At 44.4% G+C, this 19,694-nt stretch overlaps 1 protein-coding gene across 2 annotated transcripts in view; it reads left to right on the forward strand.

Annotated features, from left to right (window-relative positions):
* Positions 1-3,351: 3,351 nt before the first annotated feature.
* NT5E (5'-nucleotidase ecto) overlaps positions 3,352-19,694 on the forward strand; it is a 55,155-nt gene continuing 38,812 nt past the window's right edge. Inside the window, exon 1 of one of the 2 annotated variants that reach the window (XM_087443843.1) lies at positions 3,352-4,372. In XM_087443843.1, the coding sequence (XP_087299969.1) occupies positions 3,367-4,372 (1,006 nt within the window). In that variant the 5' untranslated portion in view covers positions 3,352-3,366. The remainder of the gene's footprint in view (positions 4,373-19,694) is intronic. The other variant, XM_004422084.3, reaches the window with a different exon arrangement.

Here is a 19,694-nt window from a genome sequence, read left to right on the forward strand (position 1 = left end):
AAGAAAGATGGAGAAACTGTCACAGATCAGAGGAGACTAAGGACACACGACAACTAGATGCAGTGTGGTACCTGGACTGGATTCTGGAACAGAAAAAGCGTATTTGTGGAATAACTGGTGGAATCCAAGCAAAATCAGTAGTATAGTTAATAGTTTCAATTCAGTGTTAATTTTTTAGCTTCGATGGTTATATAAGCTGTCAACATTAGGGGAAGATGGGTGAAGGGTATGCGGGAACTCTCTGTACTACCTTTCAACACTTCTGTAAGTCTGAAATTATTTTCTTAAGTTAAAAAAAAAAAAAAAACTACTGAGTCAGCCCAGTGGCATAGTGGTTAAGTTCACACACTTGAACAGTTCAGATTCTGGGCGCAGACCTACACACTGCTTATCAAGCCATGCTGTGGCAGGCGTCCCACATATAAAAAGTAGAGGAATATGGGCACAGATGTTAGCCCAGGGCCAATCTTCATCAGCAAAAAGAGGAGGATTGGCAACAGATATTAGCTCAGGGCTGATCTTCCTCACCAAAAAAAAAGAAAGAAAGAAAGAAAGAAAGAAACCTACCAGTTTCTCTACCTGCTTCTAGCAGGGTACTGAAAGGTGGGTGGGACAAAATCTGGCAAAGTATGAATTAGAGGGTGTTTCAGGGGAAAGGGTGTTGTACGAGCCCAGGCTCTGCTGCTCCCAATCTGTATGGCCTTTCCTGGGCAAGTGATTTACACTCTCTAAGATGGTTAATTTTTTTTTTTTTCTGGTGAGGAAGATTGTCCCTGAGCTAACATCCTTGCTAACTTTCCTCTTTTTGCTTGAGGAAGATTGTCCCTGAGCTAACATCTGTGCTGATCTTCCTCTGTTTTGTACATGAGATGCTGCCACAGCATGGCTTGATGAGCAGTGTGTAGGTCCAAGTCTGGGATCCGAACCCGAAAACCCCAGGCCACCAAAGCGGAGTGCGTGAACTTAATCACTATGCCACCAGGATGGCCCCTTTATGATGGTTAATTTTATGTGTCAACTTGACTGGGCCACAGGATGTGGTTAAATGGTATTTTGAGGCGTGTCTGTGAGGGTATTTCTGGAAGAGATTAGCATTTGAATGGATGGACTGAGTAAAGCAGATGGCCCTTCCCAATGTGGGTAGGCACCATCCAATCCACTATTCACTGCCTGACCAGAACAAAAAGGCAGAGGATGGTTGAATTCGCTCTCTGCCTGACTGCTGGGCTGTAACATCGATCTTTTCCTGTCCGTGGTGTTCCTGGTTCTCAGGCCATCAGACCCAGAGTGGAATCTACACCATTGGCTCTGGCTCTCAGGCCTTCAAACTACACTAGCGGCTTTCCTGGATCTCCAGCTTGCAGATGGCAGATCGTGGGACTTCTTAGCCTCTATAGTCACATAAGCCAACACCTTATGATAAATCTCATATAGATATAGATATAGATATAGATATAGATATAGATATAGATATAGGTATAGATAGATATATATCTCCTATTGGTTCTGTTTCTCTGGAGAATCCTGATTAATGCACAATCTAAGCCTCAAATCCCACATCTTAAAAACAGGGCTGGCAAGGACTGCCTTTTCTACATCTGGTGCTGGGAAAACTGGATATCCACATGCAAAAGAATGAATTTTCACTCTTACCTTACACCATATACAAAAATTAACTCTAAATGGACCAAAGACCAAAGCCTAAGAGCTAAGACTTTATAAAACTCTTAGAAAAAACATAGAGAAAAAGCTACATGACATCAGATTTGGCAATGATTTCTCAGATATGACACTAAAAGCACAAGCAACAAAAGAAAAAATAGATAAATCAAATTTCATCAAAACGTAAAAGTTTCTGCATCAAAGGGCACTATCAACAGAGTGAAAATGAAACCCACAGAATGGGAAAAAATATTTGCAAATCATATATCTGATAAGGGATTAATATATAGAATATATAAAGACTCCAACAACTCAACAACAACAAAATAATCCTATTAAAACATAGGCAAAGGACTTGAATGGACATTTCTCTAAGTAGGATATACAAATAGCCAATGAGCACACGAAAAGATGCTCAACATCACTAATCATTAGGGAAATGCAAATTAAACCACAACGAGAAACCACTCCAAACCTCTTAGGATGGGTATTGTCAAAAAACAGAAAATAAGTATTGGTAAGGATGTGGAGAAATTGGAACCCTTGTGCATTGCTGGTGGGAATGGAAAATGGTGCAGCTGTTAGAGAAAAAAGTATGGCAGTTCCTCAAAAAATTAAACATAGAACTACTGTATGATCCTGCAATTCCACTTCCGAGTATATACCTAAAAGAACTGAAAGCAAAGAATTGAACAGGTTTTGTACACCATGGTCATAGCAGCATTATTCACAATAGCCCAAAGGTGGAAACAACCCAAGTGACCATCAATGGATGAATGCATAAACAAGACGTGACCTATGCATACAATGAAATATTACTCAGCCTTTAAAAAGAAAGAAAATTCTGACATATGCTACAACATAAGATGAACCTGAGGACATTATACTAAGTGAAATAAGTCAGTCACAAGAGGACAAATATTGTATGATTCCTCTTATACGAAATACCTAGAGTAGTCAAATTCATAGAGACAGAGAGTAGAATGGTGGTTGCCAAGGACTGAGGGAAGGGTGAATGGGAAGTTACTGCTTTATGGCTGCAGAGTTTCAGTTTGAGAAGATGAAAAAGTTCTGGAGATGGATGGTGGTGATGGGAATGTACTTAATGCACTAAACTGTACACTTAAAAATGGTTAAATGGTAAATTTTGTTATGTATATTTCATCCCAAAAAAGCTTTAAAAAAAACAGGACTGGCTTGATGCATTTTGGAGAAGCGTGAAGACTAAATCATGGGACACCTAGTAGGGACTCCAAACTAATTCCCTTCTCCTTCCCTTCCCAAAGCTGCTGACTGATCGCCTAGTCAGGAATGAACCGTTAGACAGAGGGAAATTCTGCAGCAATTTTAAATTCGATTATAACGATGATTTGTTTACCGTACTATACATTCCAATTATTGCTTTCCTTGCCAAAAGCTTTGCCTTAAAACATACACACACACACACACCATCCTTCAAACATTAAAACCTCAAAAACAGGACATAAAGAAAAAATGCCTAGAAAAGCAACAGAAGGCATCATCACGTCCTCACAGCTGCTGATTTTACCCCGCGTTGAGGTTTAGCTAAACGTTTTAGCTTCCAAGAGCCGTCCACGCACCGCTGCTGTTTTGTCGCTAAGGTTTTAATCGTGAGTAAACGCGGGACGGCATTCGAATGATGTCTTAGCTTCTGAGATTCTACGTCTAAACAACGTAGACTTGATGCGTTCTCAAACTGGAGAGAGCAGTCGGTCACATCTCACCACGCGTTTTTGGCTCCCACAGCCCAAACAGCAAAGCGTGCCTCTCTCCTGTCTCTCTCTCCCCCACCATCTTGCCCATCTTTCTTTCCACCTCCTCTCTTTTCCCTCTTGCGCTCTTGCACGTGATGAGCTCGCGCAACCACAAGCCCAACACAAACCTCAAAAGAGGCGAGAAGCAGCGAGGACCTATACGCGGGTGGACCCTCCGACTCCCCTCTCGCACCCCGGAAAGAGCAGCCCCCGGCAGTGGGATGGCGGGCGCCCAGGCTCCGTGGTCGGGCCGAAATCGCGGCCGGTGCCGGCTCCCCGCCGGGAACAACCTCCGCACTGTTCCTGCAGGGAGCGGGTGCCAGCCGCCAACCGCGCCCCCGCCGCCCCGGGTGCCAGGGTCACATCGGGTGACCGCGCGGGCGTGCGCCCGGCCGTGGGGCAGGCCTCGGACCAGAAGGAGGGCCCGCCCCGGCCCCGGCCCCGGCCCCGGCCCCGGCCCGGGCCCCGCCCCGCCCGCCACGGCGCCTATCCCGGGCGCCCGCCGCGCTCGCCCGCCACGCTGGCCCGCACTCATCGCCTCTGGCCGCCACTCGCCCGGCTCGCCTGCACTCGCGCCCACTCCACGCGGCGCCGCCATGTGTCCCCAAGCCGCCCGAGCGCCGGCGCTGCGGCTCCTCGCGCTGGGCGCGCTGCTGTGGCCGGCGGCCGGCGCCTGGGAGCTCACCATCCTGCACACCAACGACGTGCACAGCCGGCTGGAGCAGACCAGCGAGGACTCGGGCAAGTGCGTCAACGCCAGCCGCTGCGTGGGCGGCGTGGCGCGGCTCTTCACCAAGGTGCAGCAGATCCGCCGAGCCGAGCCCAACGTGCTGCTGCTCGACGCTGGCGACCAGTACCAGGGCACCATCTGGTTCACCGTGTACAAGGGCGCAGAGGTGGCGCACTTCATGAACGCCCTGCACTACGATGCCATGGTAAGACGGCGCCTGTCGGGAGGCTCGGGAGCCCCCGGGGTAAGAGTCCCGAACCGAGAGAGAAGCCGGGTGGAGGAGCGGTCGATGGCATGGCGTGGGGTGGCAAGCCTGGGACCCGGGCGCACAGCCATGTCGGGGGGAAGCAAAACTCCAGCCAGTGTGCCAGGGCGTGCAGACATAGAAGCCCCTTGGATGGTTTGTCTTAAACGGACTGATGTTGTGGGGCCCCTACTATGAGATGGGGTATTTAGAGAAGTGGGACCCAGCTTCAGTTGGGGTGCGTGGGAGCACTGGCAGTTATCCAGTGCCAAGGACCGAAGTAGACCTGTTACGTCTCTCTCTCATTTACTGCTCCATTTTTAGAAGAATGCTTTATCTCGAGTTTATGGGAAGGGAAACTCCGGGTCAAAGAGGTTGAGTACATTATCCAGGTTACCAGCTCCCAAGGGTCAAAGAGGTTGAGAACATTATCCAGGTCACCAGCTCCCAAAGATAAGAATGGACTCCAGATCCGTTTGACCCCGGAGCTGGAGCATGCTTAATGAGCTCAGAGCCTTGGGCTAGACTGGAGGCTCAGCTACCTTCTGTGTGCAAGTTATTTCCTCTCTCTCTGCCTCAGTTCCAGCCTCTGTAAAGTGGGGATAATAATTGTATCTAACTCAGAGCGTTGCCTGGCACATAGTATGGCCTCTATAAATGTGAGTTCTTGTTATTACCAGACACTACTGTATAGGTTTAAAAAAAGAAACTTCCAGAGAGGACCAAAATGCTGAAACACTGGAGTTTCAAAGGATTTCAATAAAATCAATTTGGCAGCAGAGATTTAGGAGGAGAGTCCAATTTAAGAGTTGAGAGGCTCTTAAAACATGTGCAAGAGTTTAACTGCAAGCTTCCAAATGCTCTGTTAAAGGTGATGCCCTATTTGTTGCACTAAATGCTAATAAAGGAGCAAAGAGGCATTACACAGTAATAAGTATGACCACAACGTATATATGGTTTGTTTGCTTTTTTAAGCAAACCACCACCCAAGTTTAACCCTGTGTAAAATCCTAGTGTAAAGGGATTTTGTAGAGAAACTAGGGACAAGAAATTCTAAGAGCTTTAGAGGAGGAAGAACAGAGCAGCCGTCCAGGGAAATCAGGGTAGTCCACGTGGGTGGAAGGGAAGGAAAGATGTGGTCCAGGCCAGGATGCAGAGGGCCAACAATGCACTGGTTATGGGAAGAGAGTACATCAGCAAAGCACAATGCTGTATTTTTTTCCCCAGGAAATTTGAAGAAAGGAGGACAGGAAAAGATGATGAGAGAGCAGAGTTGTTTGGTTTTTTTCCCCAACAAGAAGGCTCATTTTAGAGAGATTGGAGAGGGGCAGAGAGCTCCTCTGCCTTCAGATTGTTGGTGTTAAGGTTATCAGGACTGCTGGAAGCTGCAGCAATTCAGACAGATCCCTAAACCCCAGAGTTCATCCGCAGGGCTCCCTAGCACCTGGACTCCACAGAAGGACCGTGGGTCTCAAGAACTCTGTGTGGGCTCTTAGCATTGGCGTCTCCACAGCTCCACCTGCCTGATGTTTTGCACGTGGAAACGACAGAATAAATATTTATTGAATTGTTACTAGCCTACTTCTCTGTTTCTTCCCAGAACAGTAGAATAAACATTACATGAGTTTGTTTTGATTTTACATGTACCCCACAACTTTGTAAACTTTTCTTTTTGTGACGTCCTTTTATCCACAGTTGTGTAAACTTTTGGTGAAAAAAATATGGAGAATTCCTAGTTTTCCCTAATAATGATGTTTTCTTCTTTAATTCATATTGAGCTCATGGCGTTTAATCATCGTCTCGAGTGTTTATGACAGGACTCCAGGGGAGGCTGGAGCAATCTGCTGCAAGTTAGAGCCCATCACCACCAGGAATGTTTAGGAGACTTTTTGTTGGATGGAATTGCATTCTTTTAAATTTTCCTTAAGATAATTGGACTGAGGCCTGAGAAAAAATCGGCTACTTATATAATGCGGGCAGGGAGTAAAGAGAGGGCGGAGAGCCGATGGTAAGGCTGATGGCCATGCTCCTGATAGCATCTCTCCAGGACTTACTCTGCAGTTCTGGGGTTTCACAAACATGATTTGACCTGCATGAAATCATCGTGCTTGTAATGCTTTAGCATGTGCTAGAGCTCTGCCCTCTTCCGGTTTTACAGAGATTGTTCACTGTCATTTTGCTTATATTAGACTCCTGTCTGGAAATTGATTGCTGTTCTGCTATAAAGCTTCCCCCACCACTCCCATCCACCCACCACATCCTGAATCCCAGGAAACTGGAGAGTCACATCACGGTGGACAACAGATGTGGAGGGGCATCTCCAGTTCTCTAGAAACTGGACCTGGTTAGAGGAGCCACCTCTAAGGGCTCGAGGGTGTGGAGGGCAAAGAGGAAGCTACTAGAATCTAGCTTAACTCCAGGAGTCCCTACAGCAAGAGCCTCTGAGGAGGTGTAGACTTTCTAGCTCTGCATGTCCCAGGGAGCTGCTGGAGGAGTTCTGAGAGCTCTGGAGACCCAGGGCAAGCCTGGAGACCCCTTGGACCCAGCTGTAGGGCAGAAAACTCTGGAGGGAGGATGTCAAAATACAGCTGGTGTAGCTGTCTAGTGAGTGTCCCCCGATGCACGAGGAAGACAGCATGGATGCCGTCACGTGTGAGCCTGGCCAGGTTCCTTTCTCTGAGCCTCCTGTTCCCTAATTGTGAAACAGGAGGGATCACCCCGACCGCACCGTGTAGGATTTTTGTGAGCAATATATGAGGTAAATGTAAAATTCCCTAGCACCCTGCTGGCTCGTAGCAAGTGCTCAGTAAAGGTTAGTTCCGAGTGCCCTGCCAAAGAAAAAGAAAAGGTTGTGAGGAAGGGTTTTGCGGCTGTCGGTTTATCTGATTCTGACTGCTCAGCCTCATTGCCGAAACTATTCTTAATGTTAACTCATTGAGTGGACTTAGGAAATCCCCCCAAAGCACAGAATCAAAGGGGATTCATCTCCAGAGGTGGGATTCTCGCCATCGATGTGGGCTGTGAGGAAGACAGCTTTGGTAGAGAAGGGGCCCTCTGTCCCCTAGGCCTGCTTGTGAGGCCCTGGCCCCTGAGCCCACTTTCTGTCCAAAAGTCCGCAGCCTTAGCCTTAGCAAACAGCTCCCAGATGCCTGAGCTGGGGCCCGGGGTAGGGACCGTGGTCGCTGCCTTGAACCCCCCCAGTGCCCATTAGTCAGGTCCTCTTTTGTGGACATTCCCCACCTCCCACACAGGCAACAGTGCTAACGTGTGTGATGTTGATGTTTTGTTTCTGTGTGTACTGCAGAAACTTTATTATTGTTTTAGGGCCTGTATGTTTAAATTATGTAACACCGCCTGTCACTCAGCTCATTCTGAGTCTTACTTTCATCCTAAACTGGTGTTTTTACAATTTGTCCATGGCGCTCTGTGTCAGCCATGCATGTCTACTGTGCACCGTGCTCCACGGAGGTCTCCGCAGACTTGACCATCTGCTCCCCCTGGGGTGGGTTTGGGGGTTGCACAGATTATGCTGCAATTCCATGGCTGTTCTGCCCCGAACAGCCCCCTGCAGGTCCCACCTGTGAGGGTGTCTTTGCGATCCATCCCCAGGGGCAGAACTGCTGGTCACAGGGATGCGGGCACTTACTGTGACAAGGACTGCCCGGTTGCTTTCCTGAGTGACTGGAGCCTCTTCGCTCCTGCACTCCCCCACGCAGTGTGAACCCCTGTGTCCTTCCCCATGCCTTGCAGCATTGTCCAGCTTGCCAGTAGGTGCACAATGACATCTGGTTGTTTGATCTTGGATTTTTCTAGTAACTAGTGAGTTTGATACTTTTGTTAACTTTTTGGGTTTCCTCTTCCCGAACTGCATGTTCCCATTCTTTGCTCTTTTATTAAAATTGGGTTTGCTCTATTTTTCTTGATTTTCAGGAGTTCTAGGTATCGATCTGTAATCGATTTTAGATAATGCAAATATCTTCTGATTATGTTATGTTTATTAACTTTGTCCATAGTGTCTTTCATTGAACAGAAATCCTTCATTTTTGTATAATCAAATTAATCTTTTTTTTTTTGCCTTGTGGTTTGTGCTTTTGAAAGTAGACATAAGAGTTTATTAATTTGAAGCTTCTCCTCCCCAGCACTCCTCACGGAAATTCAGAGATTGACGTTGTTCTCTCTGCCTTCTGAGAGATAATAAATCTATAATCTGTGCCATTCACCTCTCTGGGTCACCAGTTCCTCATCTGTAAAACAGGAGGTTTGAACCAGCTCATCTCTGAGGTTCCTCACATCCCTAAACAAATGCTGTCCTAAGAAATGTTTTGATTCAATTTCGATTCAGTGAAATGTTTCAATTCAGTGAAGGGGCAGGAGGATGGGGCAAAGGTGCAGAGGCAGGAATCTTTAAGATGGGCCAGCCTGGACCAGAGTGAGGTGGCAGGAATCATGGGAGATGAGGTTGTGTACGGCTTAAAGGCCACCCTGAAAAGTTTGGGCTCTTCTCTGTTTTTGTGGGGAGTCACTGGAGGTTTCTGAGTAGAGGGCAACTGTGGTATAAAAAAAAGTAAATATTTTGTCTTTGTCCCCAGTTCCTAGCACACAGCTCCCAAAACCCTTGGAATCTCCTGAATGATGAGTGTCTTTTGTATGCTAATGAGGTGATTGATTCTAAGTAAAGCACTTTCCCGAGTTCTGTGAGTAGTTCTAGCGAATTATCAAACCTGTGGAGGGCACGGTGGGAACCCCCAATTTATAGCTGGTCGGTCAGAAGTGCAGGTGGCCCAGGACTTGCAACTGGCGTCTGAAGTGGGGGGCAGCCTTGTGGCACTGAGCCCTTAACTTGTGGGATCTCACTCCAGGTAGACAGTGTCAGAATTGAGTTGAATTGTTGGACATGCGGTTGGCAATCCCAGAGAACTGGAGAGTTGGTTGACGTGAGAAAAAAACCTCTCAGCGACATAGGGAAATCGCAGTTTTGGAAGATGAGCAGAAATGAATGGGAGGGGGAAGACGCCAGAGAAGAGGCTGGGAGAAGAGGCTGGGCAGTAGGAGTGAGATGCCAAGGACTGAACTGTGGTGACAGGGATAGAAAGGCTGACTCCATGGGAACCAGTTTCCGTAGGCAGGCAGTCTGGCGTAGGGCTAAAAGGGTGAACTCGGGTGTGACTCTGTCTGGGATCAAGTCCCCTCTCTGGCACTTGGAATCTATGGACTGTGAGCAGATGGTTTAATCTCGTGAAGCCTCCGTTTCCACATGTGTAAGGTGGGTGTGATGGTAGTCTTCCCCCCATGGCTTGTTGTGGGGTTTAAAGGAGATCATAACACCTGTAAAGTGCTTAGCACAGTCCCGGCCCACGGTGAGGGGTTATTAAGTGCTGGCCGTGCTCACCTTCTGCCAGCAGGGGTGGCTCAGGAGAGGGTATGATCAAAGATGACATAAAAGGGTTCAAGCCCGGGGCCACCAGGACAGTCAGCAGAGTTTGCCAGCACTACACAGGAGCGCGGATTCTCCTACTTAAGCTTACCCCCTGGCAGCTGAAGCCTGCTATTGGCAGCACAGAAGTGCAATCTAAAGGCTTTTCTTGGGGTTAAAGGACATGGTTGGACCCTGTGGGGCTGTGGCAGACAGGGGCAGTGGAAAGTGGGGCATTAGGACACCCGGGTTTTACTGCTTGCCTCTTCCAACTCATTAGCCATGTGAGTTTGGGCGGCGGATTCCTCATCTAGACGATGGGGGCAATGGAGAGTGTGGTCTGTGCATGTCACTTCTCAGCACTCAGCCCCTGCCCAGCCCTCTGTCTTACCTCTAATCTGCCTACATAACTCGGTTCGCCCCGGGACTTAATTTTACACACAAGTCTGTTTGCTTGACAGCTCTCTTATTTCTCCCTCACAGTTCCTCTCATGGCAGCCATTTCCTTGTGGAGAGGTGGCTTGGGTCTTCTCCCAGGTACCATCAGTTGGCCACTGTTTCCAGACCAAGAGGTTCCCGGGATTTTGGATGGAGTGTTCCTCTCTTAGTAATAGAAATGATGGCCTAAGGAATGGGAGGGGGATGAGCCCAGTTTCCACCTGTGGTCTTTGAGGCTGACTTATTCATTCAGTCCACAGACATTCACCAAGCCCTACATGTGCTAGGTTCTGTGCTAAGTGCTGCAGACGGTGAACCTGACCTGCCAGGGTGAAACTTACTGTTCAGTAGATAGAGGGGGAGATGCCCATTTGAGCACTTCTTAACCATGTGGAGAGACTGGGTAAGACCCATAAAGGAGGGGGGATAAGCAAAGCAAAAATGACCGAAATTCTAACACTTGTGCATGGGGATTCTAGAGCTAAAGATCTGGTCTGCAGAAGACACAACGTCAGGTTCCCATATGTACCCTACACGCCCAAATCTACAGTGCACAGGTTTCTTTTCCTCCCCAGAAAAAATCCCTTAACAAAGACAAGTCACCGTATATTCAGGTGCTTACAAAGTCTCATATTAAAGAAACTCTCAGAATTACTTTATCTTCAATAACAAAGCCGTGTTCAAGGAAGACAGATAGCAATGCTACTTTGGGAAGCTTGAAAAAGATAGCCTGACAGCAATGATATTTTGTAAAAGACCAAGGATGTTGGTAGCTATTCCCAGAGTTCAGGCCTCAGAAGTTGCGAGTGTCTGGGGAGTTGTGGTTCCCAAGCTTCAGGGATGTGAACAGTTCCCACCCCATCCTGTGGCTGTGGCCGCAGCCCTTCTGCTTCCTCTTTCCCAGGCCGAGGTCCACACCAGAGCTGGGCTGGGTGAAACTGGCCTCAGGCACAGAGGGGAGGAAGCCAAGGCAGCTTCTTGGCTTGTCTTGTCCTTGTCCTAGCATCTGTGTTTTTTTAACTGAAAATTAGAAAGAACCAAACAAATCACACGTCAAATTGGTAGCTTTCCCGACTTCACTCACAGATACGTCTGAAGGCTGTGTAAACTCCCTCCATGTCTATTTTCTTCAACCGCATAACTAGAATTTGAAAATTCTCTTGACACTTCCTTTCCTCACTTGAATAATTGGTTCTCTATAGAATCCAGACATTAGCTGGAGCCCACTAGCCCCTCAGAGATGTAGTTAAACCCTCCTGGACCCTAATTAGTTGAGCAGGTAATTCTAAATGTAATACTGATATGCGTATTTTGCATGTATGGAGTGTTTGGAAATGTTTCCATCTGATAGGGAAAATATGAAATGCTGTCTGTTCGGTACTCATTCATTCAACAGACACTGAAGTGCAGGTGAGCTGCGTTGGACCCCGGGGATCTTTTCTGTCATTCAGTCAGACACCACATTTATCTGCCAGGGCCAACATGCCTTGTCCCAGGATTGGGTGGGTGGAGCACAGCCCAACACCAGAAATGGTCCACAACTCCAGAAATGTCTCAGCCAAACCAAACATAATTTGTAATCCTCCCTCTGAAGGTTGTTGTTGAGTCTCTCTGAGTGAGGCCACTGAGCCCCATTGTATAATAGACCAGGCTCTCCCCTCATCCGTAGATTGTAGGGTGTACTGTGACTTCCTGACCTTAACAGGTTGAGCTAGTTTGTAAATGACTAGCTAGATACATGTGTTGCAAATTTCTGACACATGGCTTTTTGACATTATTATAATTGATTTCTGTGGATTAAAACAAAAATTCTCTTCTTCTGTATCATGCATACTGCAGTGCTCTTAAATCAATTATTCTTTCCTTTGTTTTTCTTTTAACATCATGGTTAAGCCTTTTGTCTTCACTTGGAACATTTTGGCTACCTCAGCCCTCATGTTTTCATTCCCTCGCCTGTTTATACAGTTGATTTCATTTGCCTGTAAGCGTCTCCTGACCGACACCATGGAGGTGAACCTCACTCTCTGAGCCCCCTTGGTCCTTAATGAGCAGGGTGTGCCTGCGTCTGTGCTGGGCTATCTCACACATGTCCCTCTCTGTGTTTCCCACATGTTTTATGTATGCATGCATGCATGGATGGATGGATGTGCTTAGGTCTTGCTTGCTTCCTGTCTGCCCTATCAGCTTTCTGAAGAGAATGACCAGGGCCTTGTTACTTGGCACTCTAGAGCCCTGTAAGAAACTAGTGGGTTGTTGAATGATACCCTTCCTGTGTTTACATCAGTGGCAGTTTGGAAGAGTGGTTAAGGCCATGGATGCTGATGCTTCACTACCTTTGTTCAAGCCCAGCTCTGCTACTTGCTAGTGCCTCAGTTTCCTCATCTAGGAAAAGGACAAATAATAGCACCTACTTCATAGCATTGTAAGAATTAAATGAGTTAATATGTTAACAGGGCCTGGCCATGTAGAATGAAAGTCATAACTATTAATATTTCTTTTTGTTGTGTTTTTTGTCTTTAAAAAAAATCTGCTCTTTCTTGAAATTCCCTTATGTCAAGTTCACTGGTAATTTTCCAGTCCTCTATGAACAAAGCTGAGGCTATGAAATACCCCCTTTCTAATTCAGATAGAGGTATCCTTTGACAGACCAAATAGTTGATCTCCTTAGTAGATTTCCAATAGAAAGCAACTTCAAAAAGTTCCATTTTCAACCAGTGACATCAGTATCATGGCAGAGTGAGTTGTTTCCTTTGTCTTGCCCCTCTAAGTTACAACTAAATGGGCATCCATTAACCAACAGAAGATTCCCTGCACAGCACAACAGGACATCTGAGAGATCCACACAGCCATGCATCTGAAGGTGGGTGCCGGATGCTTGGTAGGCAGTAAACTAGGTGAGCGCACTTCCACACCCTCCCTGGTGGCAGCGAGCCAGGTTGCAGATTCTCACACAGTGGCTGGTGTGACTGTAAGAGGAGGTGGGGGCAGCCAGACCCACTCAAACGCTGTGGGAGTTGTAGCCTGGCCCGCAGGAGCACCCACTGTTCTGCAGCGGCCCTGCCAGTGGGAAGGCTCTACACCAAGGGGCAGCAGCTCAGCACCCATAAAGGTGCCCACCCGCTGATCATAGCACAATCAAGAAGGCACCCCGCCCACTGAGAAGGCACCCTGCCTGCAGAGGACAGCAGCCCACAGGACTGACCAAGTGGCAGCTCAGCCCCCACATATGCGTCCCTCCTGCCCAGCACACCAGCTCAGCTGGTCCCCTGCCAAGCACAGCAGCCCCACCTGGGCAAGAATGACCTGTCCCAAGCACAAATGCCCTGCCTATGGTATGCAACCCACTCATCCAGGGCAGAGGCCTAGCCCATGTGAGCACAACCTGCAGAGTGGCTGCGATCAGCCAACGCAAATGCAGACCAGCCCTACCCTCACAGCTTCCAGCAGATGGGGTGGGGTCAAAAAACACAGCTCCTGTTCCCCCCAGCAGTGGCAGGTGGAATCTGCAAACTGATACTACCACAAATGTGCCAGCAAAGGATCGATTCATCAAACACCATGAAGAACTACAGTAACACTTCAGAGCAGAAGGAAAATGACAAGTCTCCAGAAACAAATCCTGAAGTCACAGAAATTTACAATCTAAATGAAAGAGAATTCAAAATAGCAGTCATAAAGAAACTCAATGAGTTACAAGAAAACTCAGAAAGAGAGTTCACTGAGCTCAGGAATAAAATTAATGAGCAGAAGGAATACTTCACCAAAGAGATGAAAACTCTAAAAAAAAAAACCAAACAGAAATAGTGGACATGAAGAACACAATTAATGAGATAAAAAGTAATCTACAAACTGTAACAAATAGAGCTGATGTAATAAAGGACAGAATTAGTCAATTAGAGGACAGAAATATAGAAATGCTTCAGGTAGAGGAAGAGAGAGAACTAAGATTTTTTTAAAAATGAAGAAATTATTTGAGAAATATCTGAGTCAATTAGGAAAAGCAATAAAAGGATTATGGGTATTCCAGAGAGAGGAGAGAGAGAAAAAAGAGCAGAGAGCTTGTTCAAAGAAATAATAGCTGGGAACTCACAAAAAGTGGGGAAGGAACTGAACTTACATGTGCATGAAGCCAGTAGAACTCCTAATTACATCAATGCAAAAAGACCTTCTCCAAGGCACATAATATTAAAACTGGCAAAAGTCGATGACAAAGAAAAAATATTCAGGGCAGCAAGGCAGAAGAAAATGACCTACAAAAGAAGCCCTATAAGGCTTTCAGCTGACTTCTCAGCATAAACCTTATAGGCTAGGAGAGAATGGAATGATATATTCAAAATACCGGACAACAAAAACTTTCAACCAAGAATACTCTATCCGGCAAAACTATCCTTGAGATATATTGGAGAAATAAAAGCTTTCCCAGATAAACAAAAGCTGAAGGAGTAGGAGTTCATTGCCACTAGACCTCCCTTGCAAAAAATGATGAAGGAAGCCCTCCTACCTGAAACAAAAAGGCAAGGTTTACAAAGCTTTGAGCAAAGACATAAATAAACAGACAAAATCAGAAAATTGCAGCTCTCTGTAAGAACAGGTTAGCAAACAGTTAATTATAACATAAAAGATAAAAGGAAGAAGGCGTCAAAAATAACTATAAGCACTTCAATTTAGTCACAAACACAACACAAAAAATAACAATTTGTGACAACAATAACTCAGAAGGGGAAGAAGAAAGGGATGTAACCTGCTTTGGTAAATAGAGACAAGAGGTTATCAGAAAATGGAGTATTTCATCTATGAGATCTTTTATACAAACCTCACAGTAACCACTAAACAAAAAATCACAGCAGAGCCACAAATCATAAATAGAGAGAAAACTGAGAAGACCATCAGAGAAAACCACCAAACTGAAGTGGCAGTCAGAAATACAAGGGAAAAGAAACAATGGAAATATAGAACACCCAGGAAACAAGAGATAAAAGGGCAGTGTTAAGCCCTCATATGTCAATAATCACTCTAAATGTAAATGGATTGAATTCTCCAATCAAAAGACACAGAGTGGCTGGATGGATTAAAAAACAAGATCCAACAATATGCTGCCTCCAGGAAACACAACTCAGCTCTAAAGACAAACATAGCTCAGAATGAAGGGATGGAAGACGATACTCCAAGCAAATGGCAAACAAAAGAAAGCAGGTGTTGCCATACTTAAATCAAACAAAGCAGACTTCAAGATAAAAAAGACAATGAGAGACAAAGAGGGGCAGTATATAGTGATAAAAAGGACATTTCACCAAGAGGACATAACACTTAAGAATATATATCAACCTAACACAGGAGCAGCAAAGTATATAAAGCAACTACCAACAGACCTAAAGGGAGAAATTGACAACAACACAATAATAGCAGGAGACCTCAACACCCTACTTACATCAATGGATAGATCATCCAGACAAAAAGTCAACAAGGAAACAGTGGCCTTAAATGAAACACTAGACCAGATGGACTTAATAGATATATATATATGTAGAACATGCCATTGAAAAGCACCAAAATACACATTCTTCTCAAGTGCACATGGACCATTCTCAAAGATAGACCATATGTTGGGAAACAAGGCAAGCCTCAATAAATTTAAGAAAATTGAAATCATATCAAGCATCTTTTCTGACCACAATGCTATGAAACTAGAAATCAACTACAAGAAAAAGCTGGGAAAGTCACAAATATGTGGATATTAAACGACATGCTACTGAATAACCATTGGGTCAATGAAGAAATCAAAGGAGAAAGTAAATAATACCTGGAGGCAAATGAAAATGAAAACACAACATACCAACTCTTACGGGATGCAGCAAAAGTGGTGCTAAGAGGGAAATTTATAGCAACACAGGCCTACCTCAACAAACAAGAAAAATCTCAAATAAGTAATCATAAACTACACCTAAAAGAACTAGAAAAAGAAGAACAAACAAAGCACAAAATCAGCAGAAGGAGGGAAATAATAAATATTAGAGCAGAAATAAATGAAATAGAGACTAAAAAAGCAATAGAAAGGATCAATGAAACTAAGAGCTGGTTCTTTGAGAAGGTAAACAAAATTGACAAACCCTTAGCCAGGCCCACTAAGAAAAGAAGAGAGAAGGCACAAATAAATAAAATTAAAAATGAAAGAGAAGAAATTACAAGAGATACCACAGAAATACAAAGAATTATAAGAGAACACTATGAAAAACTATAAGACAACAAATTGGATAACCTAGACTAAATGGATAAATTCTTAGACTTATACAACCTTCCAAAACTGAATCAAGAAGAAATCTGAATACACCAATCACAAGTAAAGAGATAGAAACAGCAATCAGAACCTCCCAAAAAACAAAAGTCCAGGACCAGAAGGCTTCTATGGAGAATTATACCAAACATTCAAAGAAGAGTTAATACCTATCCTTCTCAAACTGTTCTGAAAAATTGAGGAAGATGGAACACTTCCTGATTCATTCTATGAGGCCAGCATTACCCTGATACCAAAACCAGATAAGGACAACACCAAGAAGGAAAATTACAGGCCAATATTGCTGATGTAAACAGATCCCAAAATCCTCAACAAAATAATGGCAAATCAAATACAGCAATACATTAAAAGGATCATACACCATGACCAAGTGGGATTTATACCAAGAACGCAGGGATGGTTCAGCATTCACAAATCAATCAGTGTGATCCACCACATTAACAAAATGAGAAATGAAAATCACATGATCATCTCAATAGCTTCAGAGAAAGCATTTGACAAGATCCAACATCCATTTATGATAAAAACCCTCAATAAAAGTGGGCACAGAATGAGGCCAGCCTGGTGACATAGTGGTTAAGTTCATGTGCTCCACTTCGGTGGCCCGGGGTTCACGGGTTCGGATCCCAGGTGCGGAACCACACACCATTCATCAAGCCATGCTGTGGCAGCGCCCCACATACAAAATAGAGGAAGATTGGCACAGATGTTAGCTCAATGACAATCTTCCTCACCTCCCCAAAAAAAAAAAAAAAAGGCATAGAAGGAAAGTACCTCAACATAATAAAGGCCATTTATAACAAATTCACAGCCAACATCACACTTAATGGAGAAAAACTGAAAGCCGTTCATCTGAGAACAGGAGCAAGACAACAGTGCCCACTCTTGCCACTCCTTTTCAACATAGTACTGGAGGCTTTGGCCAGAGCAATTAGGCAAGAAAAAGAAATAAAAAGGATCCAAATTGGAAAGGAAAAAGTTAAACTCCTCCTGTTTGCAGATGCTGTGATTCTATATATAGAAAACCCTAAAGAATCCACCAGAAAACTACTGGAAATAATCGACATCCACAGCAAAGTTGCAGGGTACAAAATAAACCTACCAAAATCAGTTGCATTTCCATACACTAGTAATGAACTAGAAGAAAGAGAAGTCAAGAATACAATCCCATTTACAATGCAACACAAAGAATAAAATATCCAGGAATAAATTTAATCAAGTAGGTGCAAGACCTATACACAGAAAACTATAAGACATTATTGAAAGATATCGAAGAAGGCTTAAAGAAATGGAAAGATATTCCGTGCTCATATATTGGAAGAATAAACATAGTTAAAATGTCCATATTACCTAAAGCAATCTACAGATTCAGTGCAATCCCTATCAGAATCCCAATGACATTCTTCATGGAAATAGAACAAAGAATCCTAAAATTTATGTGGAACAACAAAAGACCTCAAATAGCCAAAGCAATCCTGAGAAAAAAGAACAAAGCTGGAGGCATCACAATTCCTGACTTCAAAATAGACTACAAAGCTATAGTAATCAAAACAGCATGGTACTGGCAGAAAAACAGACACACAGATCAATGGAACAGGATTGAAAGCCCAGAAATAAAACCACACATCTATGGACAGCTGACCTTTGACAAAGAGCCAAGAACATACAATGGAGAAAGGAAAGTCATAAAAGGTGTTGGGAAAACTGGACAGCCACATGCAAAAGAATGAAAGTAGGCCATTACTTACACCATACACAAAAATTAACTCAAAATAGATTAAAGACTTGAATGTAAGACCTGAAGCTATAAAACTCCTAGAGGAAAATATAGGCAGTACACTCTTTGACATCAGTCTTAGCAGCATCTTTTCAAATACCATGTCTACTCAGGCAAGGGAAACAAAAGCAAAAATAAACAAATGGGACTAGATCAGACTAAAAACCTTCTCCAAGGCAAAGGAAACCATGAACAAAATGAAAAGACAACGCACCAACTGGGAGAAAATATTTGCAAATCATATATCTGACAAAGGGTCAATTTCCAAAATATATAAGAAACTCATACAACTCAACAACAAAAAAAAACCAAACAACTCAATTAAAAAATGGGCAGAGGTGGGGCCAGCCCAGTGGCATAGTGATTAAGTTAGCTTGCTCCGCTTCAGCAGCCTGGGGTTTGCAGGTTTGGATCCTGGGCCACCACTCATCAAGCCAGAGTGTGGCGGTGTCCAACATACAAAATAGAGGAAGATGGGCACAGATGTTAGCTCAGGGCCAATCTTCCTCACCAAAAAAAAAAACAATGGGCAGAGGATGTGAACAGACATTTTTCCAAAGAAGGTATACGGGTGGCCAACAGGCACATGAAAAGATGTTCAACATCACTAATCATCGGGGAAATGAAAATCAATACTACAATGAGATAACATCTTACACCCGTCAGAATGGCTATAATTTACAAAACAAAAAATAAAAAATGTTGGAGAGGATGTGGAGAAAAGGGAACCCTCATATACTGCTTGTGGGAATCCAAACTGGTGCAGCCACTAAGGAAAACAGTATGGAAATTTCTCAAAAAATTAAAAATAGAAATACCATATGATCCAGCAATTCCACTTCTGGGTATTTATCCAAAGAACATGAAATCAACAATACAAAGAGATTTATGCACCCCTGTGTTCATCGCAGCATTATTCACAATAGCCAAGATGTGGAAGCAAGCCAGGTGTCCATCAACTGATGATTGGATGAAGATGTGGTAGATGTATACAATAGAATACTACTCAGCTATAAAAAACAACAAAATCATCCCATTTGCAACAACATGGATGGACATTGAGGGTATTATGTTAAGCGAAATAAGCGGGACAGAGAAAGATAAATACTGTATGATTTCACTCACATGTGGAAAATAAACACAGAAATAAGGAGAACAGATTAGTGGTTACCAGAGGGGAAGGGAGTGGGAGATAGGCGAAAGGGGTAAAGGGGCATATATGTATGGTGACGGATAAAAACTAGACTATTGGTGGTGAGCACGATGCAGTCTCTACAGAAACTGATATATAATAATGTACACCTGAAATTACACAATGTTATAAACCAATATGATCTCAATAAAATAATTTTTAAAAAAAATG

Source organism: Ceratotherium simum, chromosome 19, assembly GCF_057802395.1.
Source record: "Ceratotherium simum simum isolate JZ-2026a chromosome 19, ASM5780239v1, whole genome shotgun sequence".
Lineage (NCBI taxonomy): Eukaryota > Metazoa > Chordata > Mammalia > Perissodactyla > Rhinocerotidae > Ceratotherium > Ceratotherium simum.